This window comes from Aquarana catesbeiana, linkage group LG03 (genome assembly GCF_042186555.1).
Source record: "Aquarana catesbeiana isolate 2022-GZ linkage group LG03, ASM4218655v1, whole genome shotgun sequence".
NCBI lineage: Eukaryota > Metazoa > Chordata > Amphibia > Anura > Ranidae > Aquarana > Aquarana catesbeiana.
Window position 1 is genome coordinate 568,306,075 of NC_133326.1, and position 20,343 is coordinate 568,326,417.

General features: G+C 45.2%; 1 protein-coding gene across 1 annotated transcript in view; it reads left to right on the forward strand.

Moving 5' to 3' along the window:
- Window positions 1–20,343, forward strand: part of DENND2A (DENN domain containing 2A) — a 199,274-nt gene that overhangs the window by 142,041 nt on the left and 36,890 nt on the right. Inside the window, exons 5-10 of the mRNA XM_073621846.1 lie at window positions 4,563–4,672; window positions 4,795–4,989; window positions 5,083–5,176; window positions 14,482–14,532; window positions 15,873–16,060; window positions 17,618–17,727. Of these exons, the coding sequence (XP_073477947.1) occupies window positions 4,563–4,672; window positions 4,795–4,989; window positions 5,083–5,176; window positions 14,482–14,532; window positions 15,873–16,060; window positions 17,618–17,727 (748 nt within the window). The remainder of the gene's footprint in view (window positions 1–4,562; window positions 4,673–4,794; window positions 4,990–5,082; window positions 5,177–14,481; window positions 14,533–15,872; window positions 16,061–17,617; window positions 17,728–20,343) is intronic.

Consider the following 20,343-nt stretch of genomic DNA (forward strand, 5'->3'; position numbering starts at 1 on the left):
GCCGAGAGGGAGGGGGGAGAGTTGAACTTTCGGCGCCGGGAGGAAGTGGGAGCTGAAACCCTCTAAAAAGAGGGTTTCTGCTCCCCCCCCCCCCCCAAAAAAAAAATGAAATGCCAAATGTGGCATGTCAGGGGGTCACCTTCCCTTAAAGCGGAAGTTCCATTTTTGTGGGGGAACTCCGCTTTAACCACTTGCTTACTGGGCACTTAAACCCCCCTCCTGCCCAGACCAATTTTCAGCTTTCAGCACTGTCGCACTTTGAATGACAATTGCGCGGTCATAAAACACTGTACCCAAATGAAATTTTTATCATTTTTTTTCCCCCACAAATAGAGCTTTCTATTGGTGGTATTTAATCACAGCTGGGATTTTTATTTTTTGCTAAACAAACAAAAAAAGATGGAAAATTTTGAAAAAAAAAATCATGTTTCATAGTTTGTTATAAAATTTTGCAAACAGGTAATTTTTCTCCTTCATTGATATGCGCTGATGAGGCGGCACTGGTGGGCACAGTTAAGGCGGCACAGATGGGCCCTGATGGGGGTGGCGCTGGTGGGCACTGTTAGGCGGCACTGCTGCCTATTGCTAGGTGGCACTGGTAGAGGGCACAGGTGGGCACTGAGGATCTGGTGGCGCTCGCCGTGATTGGGACTGATGTCCCTTTCACGGCCGCCGGTGATCGTCGTTTTTTTTCGTCCTCACGCTGTCAGCGCGAGGAGAAAAAATAGCCGATTACCAGCTCTGTTGATGTCACATGATCAGCTGTCATTGACTGACAGCTGATCATGTGGTAAGGGGTCGGGATCGACCCCTTGCTCCGATCTGTGATCAGGTGAGTCTCATAGACGGGGCGCGCAGGCCGCTCGTGCACGGGACGACGTCAATGGATGTTGTCCCGGCAAAGCAGGTCCGTGCTGTAGCTGTCATTCAGCTATAGCGCAGATCTCTAGTGGTTAAGGTAAAAAAAAAAATCTTCTATTGTGAGCTTAGAAGAGGCAGGGGCGAGTCCTGCTGTCTGTGTCAATGGATGCAGGAGCAGGGCTCTGGAGCACGCCCGCACAAGTGCCCCCGTGATGAGCGACTCTCCGTGGGGGCACTCGATACGAAGAAGGAGCCAAGAGCTCGATCAGAGTAAATTGAATCCTTGGAAGCCTCAGTATGACAGCCAGTATATTAGCATTTTGAGGGGAGGTCAGTAATCGCAGCTTAACCACTTGCCGAAAAGCGCACGACTATGTACGATGGCAGTGGCACGGCTGCGCAAATGGGCGTACCTGTACATCCCTTTAAATTGCGGGCTAGTGGGTGCGTGCTGTGTGAGCGTACCTGAGGGTCCTGCGGACTCTGTCTGCTGGTGGCCCGTGATCGTGACACAGAGAGGCAGAACTGAGAGATGTAAACAAGGCATTTCCCTGTTCTGCCTAGCAACATGATGGGGATCTACTGCTACCAGTGATGAGAGCAGTGATATCTGTCATGTTCTAGTGACCCCATCCCCCCTACAGTTAGAACACAGTGAGGGAACGCAGTTAATCCCTCGATCGCCCCCTAGTATTTAACCCCTTCCCTGCCAGTGTCATTTACACAGTAAGTGCATTTTTATAGCACTGATTGCTGTATAAATGTCACTGGTCCCAAAATAGTGTCAAAAGTGTCCGATGCAATGTCGCAGTCACGATAAAAATCGCAGAACGCCGCCATTACTAATAAAAAAAAAAATATAATAAAAATGCCATAAATCTATGCCCTATTTTGTAGACGTGATAATTTTTGCGCAAACCAATCAATGTACGCTTAGAACAATACATATCGGCCTAAACTGAAGAAGAAATTTGTTTAATTATTTTGGGGATATTTATTATGGCAAAAAGTACAAATTATTGCTTTTTTTTTTTTTTTTTTTTATGGCACAAAAAATAAAAACCGCAGAGGTAATAAAGCTCACCACACACGTTACACTTTGATTGTATAATGTATTTCAGATCCACCAAGTACTGTATATAGTGCAAGGGCCTGGTTATTCAGTTGCAAATTGGTTGGATAGTTTAAGCAGATCTTTCTATTAAATAGTTTTGGTGGATCTAAAGTTGACTTCACAGATTGTATGGTCAGGTTGCAGTGTGTGTGTGTGTGTGTGTGGCAAGCCTAAGATAATATGTCAAGGGCCTGAAAGAGGCAGAAGCACCTTCCTTGGGCATAATAATGTGGGAGCCTTTCCTGCTTTTGTATCACTTGCACTGTGCAAAACGAGTTATCAAACTGATCACTCAGTCCTGCTGATTAAAAGCAAAGTATGGGCAAAGCTCTTTTGGTTTTACTTCTTTTCTGGGTCACAGGAGTACACATAGTTCCTCACTCATCTTTTCGTGTGACAACGCTGAAGAAATGACACTTTTCTACAATGTAAAGTATTGAGTGTACAGCTTGTATAACAGTGTAAATTTGCTGTCACCACAAAATAACTCAACACACAGCCATTAATGTCTAAACCGCTGGCAACAAAAGTGAGTACACCCCTAAGTGGAAATGTCCAAATTGGGCCCAATTAGCCATTTTCTCTCCCTGGTGTCATGTGACTCGTTAGTATTACAAGGTCTCAGGTGTGAATGGGGAGCGAGTGTGGTAAATTTGGGGTTATCACTCTCAATCTCCCATACTGGTCACTGGAAGTTCAACAGTCTTTGGAAGCACTGCCTTCCACCTATAAAATTGACATAACTGTGCAGCAAATAACATAAATGACATTTGGAGAAACATATATTATTTTTTTTTTTTTAAGTTGCGTTTTAATCCCTGCTGCTATGTGGTACCTTCTAATCTCCCCCTTCCTCATCGCGGCTCCTGACGTCACTTCCCTCGGCTCCTCTGCTCTCTACTGCTCCCCAGAGGTGTGTGCCATCATTTCCCAGGAGTCAGTGGGCAGCTATGAGGGCTTCGTTGCCATCACAATGGGGCGGCCACTTCTGACTCCCGTTGTGATGGCAGCCTGTATACTCTACAGCGCCGCTATGTGATATTACTGCGCATGCGCGAGAACGGGCGGTGCATGCTGGGAATACAGCAGCACCGTATCCCAGAAGAATATGCTTGTGGGCTTCACGTGCCCACAAGCAATATGGGAACTGCCAGGACAGGATAATATAAGTTATAGTTTTATCTTGTAGCGAACATCGAGCGGTGACATTTTCAAAACACGTGAGTGGTATAGGTCTATGTTCTGATCCTAAGATGTGCATAAAAAAATTCTAACATGTCGTTGGAACTCCGCTTTAAGGAAGTGCTGGAAAATAATGGTGGCCACACAAAATATTGAAACTTTGGGCCCAATGTGGACATTTTCACTTGGGGGTGTACTCACTTTTGTTGCCAGCGGCATATCCAGAGGTTGTCTTTGGGAAATAGACATAAGTGCTGCCAGCATTGCTGCAGAGGTTGAAGGGGTGGGTGGGATCAGCCTGTCAGTGCTCAGACCATACGCCACACACTGCATCAAATTGGTCTGCATGGCTGTCGTCCCAGAAGGAAGCCTCTTCTAAAGATGATGCACAAGAAAGCCCGCAAACAGTTTTCTGAAGACAAGCAGACTAAGGACATGGATTACTGGAACCATGTCCTGTGGTCTGATGAGACCAAGATAAATGTATTTGGTTCAGATGGTGTCAAGCTTGTGTGGCGGCAACCAGGTGAGGAGTACAAAGACAAGTGTGTCTTGCCTACAGTCAAGCATGGTGGTGGGAGTGTCATGGTCTGGGGCTGCATGACTGGGCCGCAGGGCAGTATTCCAACATAACGACCCCAAACACACCTCCAAGACGACCACTGCCTTGCTAAAGAAGCTGAGGGTAAAGGTGATGAACTGGTCAAGCATGTCTCCAGACCTAAACCCTATTGAGCATCTGTGGGGCATCCTCAAACAGAAGGTGGAGGAGTGCGAGGTCTCTAACATCCACCAGCTCTGTGATGTCATCATGGAGGAGTGGAAGAGGACTCCAGTGGCAACCTGTGAAGCTCTGGTGAACTCCATGCCCAAGAGGGTTAAGGCAGTGCTGGAAAATAATCGTGGCCACACAAAATATTGACACTTTGGGCCCAATTTGGACATTTTCACTTAGGGGTGTACTCACTTTTGTTGCCAGCGGTTTAGACATTAATGGCTGTGTGTTGAGTTATTTTGAGGGGACAGCAAATTTACACTGTTATACAAGCTGTACACTCACTACTTTACATTGTAGCAAAGTGTCATTTCTTCAGTGTTGTCACATGAAAAGATATAATAATAAAATATTTACAAAACTGAGGGGTGTACGTACTTTTGTGGGATCTCTCCTCTCTTATCCTCGTTTTGTATGCTTGGTGTTAAAAAATGCCCTCCAGGAAGAGGAAGGGAAGTTAGCTTATAGTAAGTAACATCAGAACCAAGTATCATTATAATACTCGTAAATATCTCTGCTTTAGAAGAGGGCAGAATGAACTTGAATAGCTATATAAGCAAAGAAAATTAGCATGTGCTTTTTTTTATTTTTTTTTTTTTAATTATATTTTACATGCTTCTGTCATTCCAGATACCCCATCAAAGGAAAATCCATATGAAGACATTGAGACGGACAGTCGGAGCATAGGAAAGAAGTGTGTTCCGGGACCCGTGGCCCCTGTTCCTGGAACGCTGAGCAAGGTAAACACAGTGGCTTGTAGCTCTAGCCTTTCTCAAACTGGTGACCTAATGTTGCAGCAAACTCATGCCTGCTTTGGGTATGAAATAGCTGTTAATGTCCAATACACTCTCTCTGTCATCAGGCACAGAAGCCGCCTTTCTTCAGGCAAAACTCGGAGCGGCGCAGCTTCAAACTGTTGGACATAAGGAAGCTGGGGAGGGATGGTGGGGCTTCTCCCAGTAAACTCAGCCCTCCGTCATCTCCAAGCAGCCCAGATGACAATTTCTTCAGTTCTGGAGACCAACAGAATGGGAGACGGAGGAGAAAAATCCCGAAGGTAATCCTTGGAATCAGAATTCTCTTACACAGAATTGTATTGATGATTTTTTTTTTTTTTGTGTGTGTGTGTAACCCTGCTTCTTTTATATAGTTGGTGATGCGAATTAATTCCATTTACGAGGTACGGCGGGGAAAAAAAAAAGTGAAGAGGTTGACGCAGTCTACAGACAATAACTCTGGGAGAGGTAATTCAATCACGGATTTATTTTACAAAAAGTGTTTTTTTAGCTTTGGATGGAGGGGGAAAGGATCAGAATTTCTGTCATTGATCAAATACTGGATAGGTAATGGGTGTTTGTAAAATTGCCAACACATTTCAGAGTTCAAAGATGCCCCCTTCATCAGGGCTGCAATTGATACAAAATGTATTCAGATAAAAATATACAACACTTCTGAATTTTTTTTTTTTAACTTTAATACTTCAGTGGAGCACTCCAGTTATTATCACCAGATTTCAAATCCTGTCTGTGCCCCCCTGAGATTTCTTTACTCTACCCTACTCCACAATGGGTATATTTATAACAGTGAGGAAAATATTTGATCTCCTGCAGATTTTGTAAATTTGCCCAATTTCAAAGAAATGAACAGCCTTTAATTTTTATCATTATGTACAGTGCCTTGAAAAAGTATTCATACTCTTTTTGAAATTTGAAAATCCTGTAATGTTACAACCAAAACGTAAATGTATGTTATGTGATGGACTAACACAGAGGCACATAAACGTGAAGTGGAAGGAAAATGATATATGGTTTTCAAAAGTTTCTACAATTAAATATCTGGAAAGTGTGGCATGCATTTGTATTCAGCCCCCCCCCAGATTGGATGGAGAGTGTCTGTGAACAGCAATTTTCAAGTCTTGCCACAGATTCTCAATTGGATTTAGGTCTGGACTTTAACTGGGCCATTCTAACACATGAATATGCTTTGATCTAAACCAGGGGTCATCAAACTACGGCCCTCCAGCTGTTGCGGAACTACACATCCCATGAGGCATTGTCAAACTGTGAGATTCACAGACATGGCGAGGCATGATGGGAATTGTAGTTGCAGAACAGCTGGAGGGCCATAGTTTGATGACCCCTGATCTAAACCATTGTATTGTAGCTCTGGCTGTATGTTTAGGATGGTTGTTCTGCTGGAAGGCGAACCTCTGCCCCAGGCTCAAGTCTTTTGCAGACTCTAACAGGTTTTCTTCTAAAATTTACCTGTATTTGGCTCCATCTACCTTCCCATCAACTCTGACCAGCTTTTCTTTTCTTTCTTTTCTTTCTTTTCTTTCTTTTCTTTCTTTTCTTTCTTTTCTTTCTTTTCTTTCTTTTCTTTCTTTTCTTTCTTTTCTTTCTTTTCTTTTTCTGTGGGTGATGTGCTGATTGAGAAGATAAATGTACAGTTGTTAGGTGGTGGCCATATAGGCTTCTCTGAAGAGATGAGTTTTCAAGGATCGTCTGAAAGTGGATAAAGTAGTAGAAAATCTGACGGATTGGGGTAGAGCATTCCAGAGGATGGGAGAGGCTCTGGAGAAGTCCTGAAGGCGAGCATGGGATGAGGTGACAAGGAAGTTTGAGAGCAGGATGGCTTGGGAAGAGCGAAGAGAACGATTAGGTTGGTATTTTGAGACTAGGTTAGAGATGTAGCAGGTTGTGGATGGCTTTGTAAGTTAGTATCTTGAATTTAATTTGGTGACTGAGTGGCAGCCAATGGAGGGATTGGCAGAGGGGTATAGCAGACGCTGAGTGGTTTGTGAGGTGGATGAGCCTGGCAGCAGCATTCATGGACTGAAGTGGGGATAGCCTATTTAGAGGTAAGCCAATGAGGAGGGAGTTGCAGTAGTCGAGGTGGGAGATGACTAGGGAGTGGATTAGAAGCTTTGTGGTGACATTGGTTAGGAAGGGGCGTATCTTGGAGATGTTGCGGAGATTGAGGCAGCAAATTTTGGATAGTGATAGAATGTGGGGTTGAAAGGTTAGTTCAGAGTCCAGGATTTACACCTAGGACCTTGGCGTGGGGAGATGGGTTGATAGTTGAGCAGTTGATATTGACAGAAATCAGGGGAAGTGGCACCTGAGGGAGGAAATATCATGAGCTCGGTTTTGGATAGGTTGAGTTTGAGGAAGTGATGTGACATCCAGGCTGATATGTCTGCTAGTAAGTTAGTAATGCGTGAGGAGACAGATGGAGAGATAGATTTGGGTGTCATCAGCGTAGAGATATTTAAAGCCGTGGAAGGCAATCAACTGACCCGGGAAGGTGGTGTAGATTGAGAAAAGGAAAGGTCCAAGAACAGAACCTTGGGACCCCAACGGAGAAAGGAAGAGGAGAAGAGGAAGTAGAGTTGGTTGTAAGTGACACTGAAGGAGCGGTGGGATAGGTAGGATGAGAACCAGCGAAGAGTACAGTCATGGAGACCAAAGGAGTGGAGTTTATTGAGGAGGAGGGGGTGGTCCACTGTGTCAAAGGCAGCAGAGAGAGAAGTAGTACAGAATAGTGTCCACTGGTTTTAGCCGTTGTTGGGTCATTTGAGAGTTTAAGGAGAGCAGTTTCCATGGAGTGAGGGCGAAATCCGGACTGAAGGGGATCAAGAAGTTTATTCATGGTCAGATGGTCGCTTAGTCGGTTGTAGACCAGTCTTTCAAGAAGTTTGGAGGAGAAGGTGAGTAAGGAGATGGGCCGTAGGTTGTTGAGATTGGTGGGGTCCAGTGAGGGCTTTTTAAGTATGGGGGTGACTAGCGCATGTTTTAGAGAGTGTGGGAAGATGCCACAAGATAGGGAGAGGTTGAAAATGGGAGTTAGAGAGTGTAGAATCGCGTCAGCGGGTGAGCGTAGCATTTGCAAGGGAGCAGGATCCAGGGGGAAGGTGGTTAGATGAGTGTTAGATAAAAGTTTAGCAACCTCAGTAATAGTAGCAGGGTTGAATGAGGGAAGTAATGATTGTATCTGTGGACATGGGGTGTTGCATGGGGGAGGTTTTTGCACATTGGCGATCTCCTCATGAATTGTATCAATCTTAGTTTTGAAGTGATTGCCGATCTCCTGGGCAGTGAGTGAGTTGCAGGGTGGAGGACAGAGTAGAGTGTTGAAGGTAGAGAAGAGTTGACGTGGACTAGATGAGAAGGTGTTAATGAGTGTGATAAAGTAGGTCTGTTTGGTAGTACGAAGGCAGGAAGAGTATTTTAGGAGGGCAGATTTATATTGTGTGAAGTCTTCCTGGATCTTAGTCTTATGCCACAGGCGCTCAAGAGCACGGCTACGTTTTCTGAGACTTCTGGTGTCATCTGTTTGCCAGGGTTGTAGCAGTCGGGGCCTAATTCTGCGTGTAGTGAGGGGGGCAAGCTTGTCTAGGGAGGAAGACGGTGAGCTGTTGTAGATGAAAGTGGCTAGGTTGGGGCAGGACAGAGATGAGATTTTGTCATAGAGGTGATCAGTAGCAGAGTAGAGAAGAGAAGGGTTGAGGTGGCGAAGGTTTCTACGTGTAACTGTTAGGCGGTTGGAGGGAGAGGAGGTGGAAGGCTGGGAGAGAGCAAAACTAATAAGGTGGTGATCAGAGAGTGGGAGAAGATTGTTGGAAAGGTTGCACGGAGTGCACAGATAGAAGACAAGATCAAGGGTGTTGCCGTTGGAGTGAGTAGGAGCCTGTATCCATTGCTTCAGGTCAATCGATGAGGTTAGACTGAGAAGTTTAGAAGTAATAGTAGTGTTAACAGGGATGTAGAAGTCACCGAGAATAATTGTGGGGATTTCAGAAGAGAGAAAGTAGGGTAGCCAGGCAGAGAAGTCATCAAGGAAGGCTGATACTGGTCCAGGAGGCCGGTAGATGACAGCAATTCTTAGAGAAATGGGAGAGAATAGACGAATGCAATGTGCCTCTAAAGAGGAGAGTGTCAGAGAGGGAGGTGGGTGAAGTACCTGATAGGTGCTGCATGGGGCTAGAAGGGTTCCCACTCCACCTCCCTTCCGTCCACTTGGTCTGGGGGAGTGAGTCCAGAGAAGGCCCCCATGGGAGAGGGAAGCAGGAGAAGTAGTATCTGATTCATGAAGCCAGGTTTCAGTAATGGCAAGTAGGTTAAAGGAATTTGTGATAAAGAGGTTGTGAAGGGCGGTGAGTTTGTTAGACAGAGCATGCATTCCAAAGGTACAGGAAAAGGGGGGGGGGGGGGCTGGTTTTGGAAAGAGGAATAGAGACCAAGTTCTGTGGGTTGCGGCTCCTGCCAGAGGGTGTAGGGGGATGGGAGCGTTGGTCAAAGACAGATGATGATGGCCCAGGGTTTGGGGATATGTCACCAGAGGTTAGGAGAAGCAGGAGGGTGAGGGAGGTAATGTGGGAATGTGATTTATGTGAAGGGGCATGTCTCGGAGTACTGGAGGTTTTATAAGTATATTGATGTAGAATGAGCAAGAGTTGGTAGGAGCAGTAGTAGGGAGAGGACAGAAGGCAGGGTGATATGTATAAGCAGGTGGATGGAGGGGGGGGGTGAAGGTAAGAGTTCGAGGAGAGAGGACACAAGTGTCGGAAGCAGTGGTAGAGAGCGCATGTTACAGAGTGAAAGGAGAGCTTAATAGAGAGACAGGGTCACCTGCAGTCTTAGGTGCTTTCCAGTGCAGTTTGCTTCATGCAATCGCTGAAGTGCAGAGATTGAATTGCATATCACTTGTAGGAAGAATCACTTCGCGATAGAAGCCTTAAGGATAGAAGCCCCTGCAATGTGCTCCCCCAGCAATGTGCTGACACCTTAAGGATGCTCAAATTTATACTGTTATGAGGGTGGGGTGGAAGTTCGTTAATCATGAGTGAATATAAGAATGCCTAACATTTAAAGTGGACCTTTTGCTTCTAAAGTCAGAATAGCAAGAGGCCAGAGGCCAAGATAAGATCAACACATAAAACTTAGGTAAGATAGTCCAGAGCAACAAAAAACATCATGGTTATGCACACATGGCAACAGATAGAGAAGGCCACATACCAAAGACACACACACACACACAGCAAGCAGATCCCAATTTCATTTAACGGTGGAAGATGTGGTTGAGCTGACACATACCTGTAAAGAGACAGAGAAGGAATGTTCAGGTGAGGCAGAACTTGAAGCAGAGATTGAAGTGCATATCACTTGTAGAAAGAATCACTTAGAGACAGAAGCCTTAAGGATAGAAGCCCCTGCAATGAAGAAAAGCATCCCCACAACATGATCCTGCCGCCACCATGTTTCACAGTGGGGATGGTGTGTTCAGGGTGATGTGCAGTGTTAGTTTTCTGCCACACATAGCATTTTGCTTCTAGGTCATAAAGTTAAACTTTGGTCTCATCTGACCAGAGCACCTTCTTCTGCTGTGTCCCCCACATGGCTTCTCGCAAACTGCAAACGGGACTTCTTATGGCTTTCTTTCACAATTGCTTTCTTCTAGCCACTCTTCCATAAAGGCCAGATTTGTGGAGTGCACGACTAATAGTTGTCCTGTGGACAGATTCCCCCACCTGAGCTGTCGATCTCTGCAGCTCCTCCAGAGTTACCATGGGCCTCTTGGCTGCTTCTCTGATTAATGCTCTCCTTGCCCGGCCTGTCAGTTTAGGTGGACGGCCATGTCTTGGTAGGTTTGCAGTTGTGCCATACTCTATCCATTTTCAAATAATGTTTTGAACAGTGCTCTGTGATGTTCAAAGCTTGGGATATTTTTTTTGTATAACCTAGCCCTGCTTTAAACTTCTCCAACTTTATCCCTGACCTGTCTGGTGTGTTCCTTGGCCTTCATGATGCTGTTTGTTCACTAAGGTTCTCTAACAAACCTGAGGGCTTCACAGAACAGCTGTATTTTTACTAAGATTAAATTACACACTGGTGGACTCTATTTATTTATTAGGTGACTTGTGAAGGCATTTGGTTCCACTAGATTTTAGTTGGGGATATCGGAGTAAAGGGGGCTGAATACAAATGCACGCCACACTTTTCAGATATTTATTTGTAAAATATATTTTGAAAACCATTTATCATTTTCCTTCCACTTCACAATTATGTGCCACTTTGTGTTGGTCTATCAAAACCCCAACAAAAATACATTTGTTTTTGGTTGTAACATGACAAAATGTGGAAAAGTTCAAGGGGTATGAATACTTTTTCAAGGCACTGTATATTTTAAATGATAGAGAAATAATATCAACCAAAAATCCAAAAAACAAAACAAAAAACACATAATACAAATGTTATAAATTGAGTTGCAGTTCCGTGAGAAAAATAAGTATTTGATCCCCTACCAACCAACAATAATTCTGGCTCCCACAGACTGGCTACAGCATATGCTCATGTGGTACACAGATTAGTCCTGTCAATTTTAAGAAGGTGCTCCTAACCACAGCTTGTTATGTGTGTAGCCATGGTGTTGCAGTTAGTAACAATCTGCCAAATTGCCCTACTGCCAGACTTCATACATCCTTTCCAGAGACAGTCTTTTCCAAGCTTTGTTTTTGTTTTATTGGGGGGGGGGGGTACAACTTGGATAGGAATATGGGATGCCCATAGGATAAGTCTTTGCCATCATATTTAAGGATTTGAGTACACTTTGAGTAAAGTTAGAGCCAGAAGATATAATGTGCATATAGGATTTAGTATTGGTTTCCTCCTGCATCTCCATGCAGATTGTTGCTCCTCCTGCGCCTCAACCCCCGCAGACTATTCCATCTAAGAGTTCTCTAACCATCTGACCATGTGGTGGCAGAGACATCACTAATGACCATGTAAAAGTAATGTTCTTAGATCCCTTTCACCTCCTGCACATAACTTGTTTCCTCCTGCACAAACTCGAAGTTACTACTTGGAATCTGACACATCCTCTTCTATTGAATAGTAGGGGCCCACTCTGACTAAGCCTCCCTCCTATGGCTCTTGTTGTTCGCTGCCACTAGGCTTGAGGCCTGCAAAACCTCTCCCCGGAGGCCCAGTTGGTTAAAAGCATATCTTTTAGGAAATATGGACTACTGTTCCCAGCCAGCCCAATTTGCAAATCATGAGCCTACAGGCTACATCGACTTGACACTGATCCCTAGTGTCTCTTTTCTGATCCAGGACTCCCCATCATCCACTGTGTGTATTGAAGACTCCACTAGTGACCGTGTACTAGCAGAGTTCCCTTCAGACTCCTTGGCATTTCCAGCCCTTGGCACCTCCAGCCCCACTGTGGTAACACTCACCGAACTTCCAACAGCCCTGAGTCCTTGATGAGGAACTTTGACTGGACCATGTGTACTGCCAGTTTCACCTGCCCTTCTGCTCCAGGAGTTCAATGCCATCCGACCGTGTGGTGGCAGAGACATTGCCAATGACCATATAGAGGCAATGTTCCCTCACAGCTCTCCCCGTGCCTCTCCTGCGATCAGCGCACCCCCCCTCCCCGATGGGGATGGCCTCCTGCGACTAACATGCCATTCCTCACTTCACTCAGCTGACTTCTGTCCCCTTGTCCCCTGTGGAGAATCACCTCAGCTTATATATGAGACCCGCCCCTTACCAATCTCGATGGGGATTGATCAGGGCTCACACACAAGCTGCCTGCCACTCCAGTTCTAGGCCCAGCCCCTTTTCCAGAACCTTCTCTCTGGAAACGGGAGGCGCCTCAGAGCTAGAGCACAGGTGGTAACTCCCACAGCTACTCTGACCACTCCCAGCCCCCAGATCAAAACAGACAGGCCTAGCTTGCAGCATAGGTCTGCCTAAATTTGCCTGTGCTGGATAACCTAGTAAAAATACCTTACTAGCACCTACCTATTGGTAGAGGGTGCTACATGTGTATAAGACACCTGTCCACAGAATCTTTCTTCCATTCAAACCTCACCATCCTGGGCAAGACCAAGGAGCTGTCAAAGGACATCGAGGACAAAATTGTAGACCTGCACAAGGCTGGAATGGGCTACAAGACCATCAGCAAGAAGCTTGGTGAGAAGGAGACAACTGTTAGAGCGCTTATTTGCAAATGGAAGAAATACAAAATAACTATCAATCGCTCGGTCTGGAACTCCATACAAGATTTTACCTCATTTGGTAAGGATGACCATGAGAAAAGTGAGGGATCAGGCCAGAACTACACGGGAGGAGCTTGTGAATGATCTCAAGGCAGTTGGGACCACAGTCACCAAACAAACCATTGTTGACACAATACGCCGCCATGGATTGAAATCTGGCAGCGCCCACAAGGTCACCCTGCTCAAGAAGGCAAATATACAAGGCCATCTGAAGATTGCCAATGAACATCTAAATGATTCAGAGAAGGATTGGGAGAAAATGCTGTGGTCAGATGAGACCAAAATTGAGCTCTTAGCATTTTTCTTCCTCCAAACACGGCGAGTCGAGTTAATGCCTGACTATGACCCTAAGAACTCCATCCCTACAGTCCAGCACGGAGGTGGAAACATTATGCTTTGGGGCCATTTCTCTGCTGAAGGTACAGGCTGACTTTGCCGCATTGAGGGGCCAATAGACGGGGCCATGTATTGTAAAATCTTGGATGAGAACCTTCTTTCCTCAGCCAGAACACTGAAGATGGGGTCGTGGATGGGTCTTCCATCATGACAATGACCCAAAACATACTGCCAAGGCAACAAGGGAGTGGGTCAAGAAGAAGCACATTAATGTCATGAAGTGGCTTAGCCAGTCTCCATACCTTAATCCTATAGAAAATTTATGGAGAGAGCTGAAACTTCAAGTTGCAGTAAAGAAACCTGAAAGCTTTAGAGATCTGTAAAGAGTGGACCAAAATCCCTCCTGAGATGTGTGCAAACCTGGTAACCAACTACAAGAAACATCTTACCTCTGTGCTTGCCAACAAGGGTTTCTCCACCAAGTACAAAGTCCTGTTTTGCTCGAGGATCAAATACTTATTTTAATCACTGGACCTCATTTTACAACATTTGTATCATGTGTTTTTCTGCAATTTTTGTTGATATTCTGTCTCTCATTTAAAATACACCTATGATAAAAATGATAGACCCTTTGTTTCTAAGTGGGAAAACTTACAAAATCGACAGGGGATGAAATATTTTCCCTACTGTATATAACAGTCAGCAAACATTTACTGCAGGTGAATCTTGGAGGTGCGTGTTTTAAATGATAGTGATTAACCACCAGCGAATGTTTTTGGTGAAGTTGCATTCACTGCAATCTAGAAGCAATTGGACAGGATGCTAAGGAAAATCCCTACAGGAAAAGCACTGAATTCTAATTTTACTAGTAAAATTATTTGTCCGTTCTCCTCTTATTACTTGGGTTTCCCTCCCTTCCTATTCTGGCTGATGCCTGTGACACAGACAGGAAGTGAGATGAAATCTGTAAAGTGGGGACAAAGACAGTAATTAAAACTTGCATATCTAGTCTTTCCCACACTATCCAAAACTAAAAAAAAATTGGCCCGGGTTGGACCCTGTCAGATCAGGTTGGATAATAGAAATAAGTAATTCCTGTTGTGCTCCGGTTATTTTCAGTGGGAATAATACATTTTTCCTTTTTTCTAGTGACAGATGACAACAGTGAATCAGACAGTGACACAGAAGAGAAGTTGAAAGGTAAAACTTTAACTGGGTAACTTTATCTTCCAGCATGTCGTCATTCACTATAAGTCCTCATGCACACGGACGTTTTTACAGCTGCTTTTTTGAGCTTTTTTTGCAGCTTAAAAAGGCCTGTCTATGTTGGTCTATGGCTTCATGCCCACCTAGGCGTTTTTGAGCTGCAAGTGGCATAGGCGTTTTTAAGCTGTAAAAAAAAACCCAGGACCAGTGGGTTCTGAAAGACGTTTTTCAGCTGTAAAAACGCTCTAACGCTCAAAAACGCTCAAAGAAAACGTCATTCACCAACGTTTTTTAGCGTTTTTGATCCATTGAAAAAAAAAAAAAAAAAAAAAAAAAAATTTGAAAAAAAAAAAAAAACGCTCAAACGCTAACGCGGAAAAACGCTCAAAAACACTATTGCAAAAACGCTGAAAAAAGCTGAAAAAAGTTAAAAAAAATCACTGCAAAGATACTGGCGTTTTCATAACGTTTTTTTAACCGCTTGTGTGCATGAGGGCTAATTGGCCTTATTTTGTCAGGTTAATTCTTTCACAAACCTCAACGACCCAAAGGAAGGCCAACCCCAAGCTGCTCTGGCCAATTCTTCCTGACCCAAAGAAGATCCCTTTGTGAACTCCCAAAAGCAAATGTCTCTATACTGTGAATACAAATATTTTGAGAACAACTTATAATCATTATCACTGTAGATGGCAGTAGCTGTGGGAGAGGCATCCAGTCTTTTTATTTTAAAACAATGTTACTGATATTGTCATTATAGTTGATCTGTACACGTATTCTATTCAAGTAACAGTCCAGCCAAGAATATGTGAATAGTTAATTAAAAGCTAAAAAAAAACTTTTTTGCTGTAAGTACCTTAAATCCTGAGATTTCCTTCACAGTACTTTTTTTAAATTTAATTATTTTTATTTCCTGCTGATGTTCTCAGTCTGGTCAACATCATTCAATCCCACTAAGTATAGAAGAGAATAGAAGTCAGAAGTCGCCTTGAAGTAGTACAGGAACCTTTTCTGAAGTCGGAGCCACTTCAGTAGTGCTAATTAAGACCGTTTTCATTGACTAACATGGGATGTCACGCGACTTGGGGTCTCAAGTCTGATCCCAAGTCGCAGTAGTGTGAATTGAGCCCTAATGCCCATAAATAATGGTACTGTAGTAACAGATACATAACCATAAAGTAAGCACTCTGCCTTCATTCAGTCTTTTAAGAGGGAAACTCTTTGGTCTATAACCCCACAGTTAGATGACACAAGCTAATTCACAAGCTAATACTTTGTAGAAAACTTTCTTCTAAAATTGTACCTTCTGCTTTTTATTGTATTGCTATGTCTTGCAGCACACAGCCAGCGACTGGTGCATGTCAAGTCCAGAATGAGCCTCACCCCAAAATACCAAACTTTGGAGAGAGATCTCATAGAGTATCAGGAGCGGCAGTTGTTTGAGTACTTTGTTGTGGTGTCACTGCAGAAGAAGCCATCTGGTACTGTGTATGTCCCGGAGATCACCCAGCAGTTCCCGCTCAAGGTAAGAGTGCCTGAAAATAGTTTGTTCTCACAGGATGTGTGTCGCACCATGCTATCTTTTCAACCTGCTTGAGATCAGACATCAAAAGATATTGGTCTTTTTTTTTTTTTAATTATAGTTATATATAATATAATTTTTTTTTTTTTTTTTTTTTTTTTTTTTACTTTGTTACTGGGACTGACTTCATGGATACATTCCATCACATGCCATCACACTATTCAATGAGTGCCACCAATGGGACACTCTCCTGACGGGGTGGCAGTTGGCCTTCAAGTCCAGGTAAATCAAGCCTTGGTAACAAAGTGAAAGTAAATCAGAGAGGGTTTTAGAAGCTTCTCTCAATTATTTTTCTAAGCAAAAAAATAAAATACAGTACAGGTTTACTTTTAATTGATTAAAACAATATTGTGATGCATTTTCAGTATAATATTTTTAGAAAGTAATTTAGTTGAGTGTTTGTTTTCTTTATCTGTAAATCAGTATTTCCACTCTTCAGTTCACTGCAAGCTAAAGAAATTTATTTTGAAATGGGTACAATTTTTTTTTTTTTTTTTTTTTTTTTTTTTTTGCAGATCGTATAGCTAGGGTTGCCACCTGTCCAGTTTTGACCCGGACAGTTCGGATTTTGACACATGCCTCCGGGTTTCAGTCCGCCTGAAACCCGGGCACAAATACCTCCAGTCTAACCTCCAGCCCAACTGATCTAATAGGGATCTCTATGGGGAGCCCTGGTATTATGGTGGGGGTGACACTGACCCCTGTATTACAAAGGGGGGCACTGACCCCTGTACTACGAAGGGGGGTATTATGGGGGGGGGGGGGTGACACTGACCTCTGTATTATGAAAAAGGGGTTGACCCTGACCTCTGTATTATGGGGGGGGGGGTGGGTGACACCTTGGGTTGCCACCTGACCTGAATTCACCTGGACAGTCCGGGCTTTAAGTCATATGCCCAGGTTTTAGGCTGCCTGAAACCCAGACACCTTATTCAGACCAGACTGTGGCATCCCAAGTAACCAAGATAGTCCCACAAATCTGTTAACGCATTTTGACCACACCCACTGTTTGCCGCAATAATGCTCTCCATGGTACACCCAAAGGTGTCCCAGGTCTTTTACAATTCTGCGACAACAAAAATTTTGCCATGCGCCGCTAAAGTGTTTGGGTTTGGCTTGAAGAAAAGGTGGCAACGCTACGTATAGTTGATGACCACTTTCTTTACCTTCTTGCTGTGTTATTGGTTCTCAGCTCCGTTCAAAAAAGTAAGAAGGGGACTTCTAACAGTTGCAGCATAGGTATTCTTATAAAACCACCTCTACTTGTTTCAGGAGACAACTTACACACAGCTGGTTGGAGATATCTTCAAGTTAACACCTGCTTGTGAAATGTACAGGAACAGGGTATCTCTGCTCACAAAATGAACAGACATGTTTGTCACCAAGCCATCATAACTGTGGTTTGTCAAGTGTTAATTACAGGGCAACAAGTTGGGGTGTGTTTATAGAGACAGGCGACTCCCACACTGAGGGATTTAATATTTGATGTTCATATTTCAGCTGGAGCGATCGTTCAAGTTCATGCGGGAAGCCGGCGATCAGTTCAAAGCCATTCCACAGTTCTGTTTCCCAGATGCTAAGGACTGGACACCAGTGACTCAGTTTGACAGGTAAAGTGTGTCTCTACTATGAGACAATAAATGTAACTTATCTGCTGACACAGTGCATTGAATAAAGTTGTTCGCACACACACAGGCAACCTGTTAGTTTTGGCCCCCGGTGCCCAACCTGCGTCCCTTTTGGTATTTGTTGCGCAGCCCTCCGACCCCAAGCACTGGTTTGTAAAAGAATTGTAATGTCCGTGATCTCCAGAAGTCTCTAGGAACATGTTCCCAGTCTGTTTGCATCATGTCTTTTCTGTTTCAATCGTGTTTTAATTTGTTATTTTTTGTTCTTTTCAAAAAATAAGTGATCACTTTCCAGAGCAGCAAACAATCCTTGCATGCTCTGTACATAAAACAAGAATGATACATAAGTGGAGGTGAGAGGAACAAATATACCAAAAGGGGAAACCAGCAAAGATCTTGGTAGTTAGGTTTAGTCCTTCATAAGGCCACAGGTGTATACTCTAACTCCATATAGCACAACATTTGTTAGCATTGGGAGATAGCCATCGAGACTGCTTTTAAAAACAGAATACAAAGCAACATGTCATAAGGATCTGGAGGTCAACACCTCACCCTTTTTAATCACTATAAAGAGGCCTGCGAAGTAGAAAAGCCTTAAGGCCCCTTTCACACGGATGGATAGAATGGCGCTTTTAGCTGCGGATTTTCTAATTTTCTAACGCAGCTAAAACAATGCTTTCCTATGGCCCCATTCACACACTGCGTTTAGCTGCGATTTTAGATACATGCGGTTCCGTGCGGATAGAAAAAATAGAATTGACTGCGTCCAGGAGCGATTTACCGTAGCTATCTGCACATAACCGCAGGTAATCGCAGTGCACTGTGTCAGCTGCGGATAACAGCGCCGAGCTGCTCATCGGGAAAGGAAAAATGATTTTTCCTTTCCCAATGAGCACCAATGCCTGGCACTGTTTGGTATGAATCTTGAGGGGGAACTCCACGCCAAATTTTAAATAAAAAACCGGCATGGGTTCCCCCTTCAAGAGCATACCAGGCCCTTCGGTCTGGTATGACGTTATGGGGGAACCCCCTACGCCGAAAAAACGGCATGGGGTCCCCCCCAAAATCCATACCAGACCCTTATCCGAGCACGCAGCCCGGTCGGTCAGGAAAGGGGTGGGGACGGGCAAACGCCCCCCCCCCTCCTGAACCGTACCAGGCCGCATGCCCTCAACATGGGGAGTGAGTGCTCTGGGGGAGGGGGAACCCTGCGGGCCCCCCCACCCCAAAGCACCTTGTCCCCATGTTGATGAGGACAAGGGCCTCTTCCCGACAACCCTGGCCGTTGGTTGTCGGGGTCTGCAGGCGGGGGGGCTTATCGGAATCCAGGAGCCCTCTTTAATAAGGGGGCCCCCAGATCCCGGCCCCCCACCCTATGTGAATGAGTATGGGGTACATGGTACCCCTACCCATTCACCTAGGGAAAGTGTCAAAAAAAAAAAACGCACTACCCAGGTTTTTAAAGTAATTTATTAGACAGCTCTGGGTCTTCTTCCGACTTCGGGGGTCTCTCCGGGTCTTCTGCCGGGCTTCTCCGCTATCTTCTGCTCTTTTGCTAGCGGTGGCCCGGGTTTCTGCCTTCTGCCTTCTTCCCTCTTCTCTTCCGATGTTGACACGACGCTCTCTCCGGCTGGAATGCTCTCTGAGCGCTCCGATGTGACTTATATAGGCGGTGACCCCGCCCCCTTATGCCATCACAGTCCCTGGGCATGCTGGGACTGTGACCTTTTAAGGGGCGTGGTTAACATCACCCGGTGACCACGCCCCCCTAAAACGTCAGTCCCAGCATGCCCAGGGACTGTGACGGCATAAGGGGGCGGGGTCACCGCCTATATAAGTCACATCGGAGCGCTCAGAGAGCATTCCAGTCGGAGAGAGAGTCGTGACAACATCAGTAGGAAAGATGGAAGAAGGCAGAGGGCAGAAGTCCGGGCCACTGCTAGCAAAAGAGCGGCAGAAGATAGCGGAGGAGCCCGGCAGAAGACCCGGAGAACGCGGAGAAGAACCGGAGAGACCCCCGAAGCCGGAAGAAGACCCGGAGCTGTCTAATAAATCATTTTAAAAACCTGTGTAGTGTGTGTTTTTTTTTTTTTTTTTGACACTTTTTCCCTAGGTGAATGGGTAGGGGTACCATGTACCCCATACTCGTACACATAGGGTGGGGGGCCAGGATCTGGGGGCCCCCTTATTAAAGAGGGCTCCCGGATTCCGATAAGCCCCCCGCCCGCAGACCCCGACAACCAACGGCCAGGGTTGTCGGGAAGAGGCCCTCCTTGTCCTCATCAACATGGGGACAAGGTGCTTTGGGGGAGGGGGGGCCCGCAGGGTGCCCCCTCCCCCAAAGCACTCACCCCCCCATGTTGAGGGCATGCGGCCTGGTACGGTTCAGGAGGGGGGGGGGGGGCGCTTGCCCGTCCCCACCCCTTTCCTGACTGGGCTGCGTGCTCGGATAAGGGTCTGGTATGGATTTTGGGGGGGGACCCCACGCCGTTTTTTTCGGCGTAGGGGGTTCCCCTTAACGTCCATACCAGACCGAAGGGCCCGGTATGCTCTTGAAGGGGGAACCCATGCCGGTTTTTTTATTTAAAGTTTGGCGTG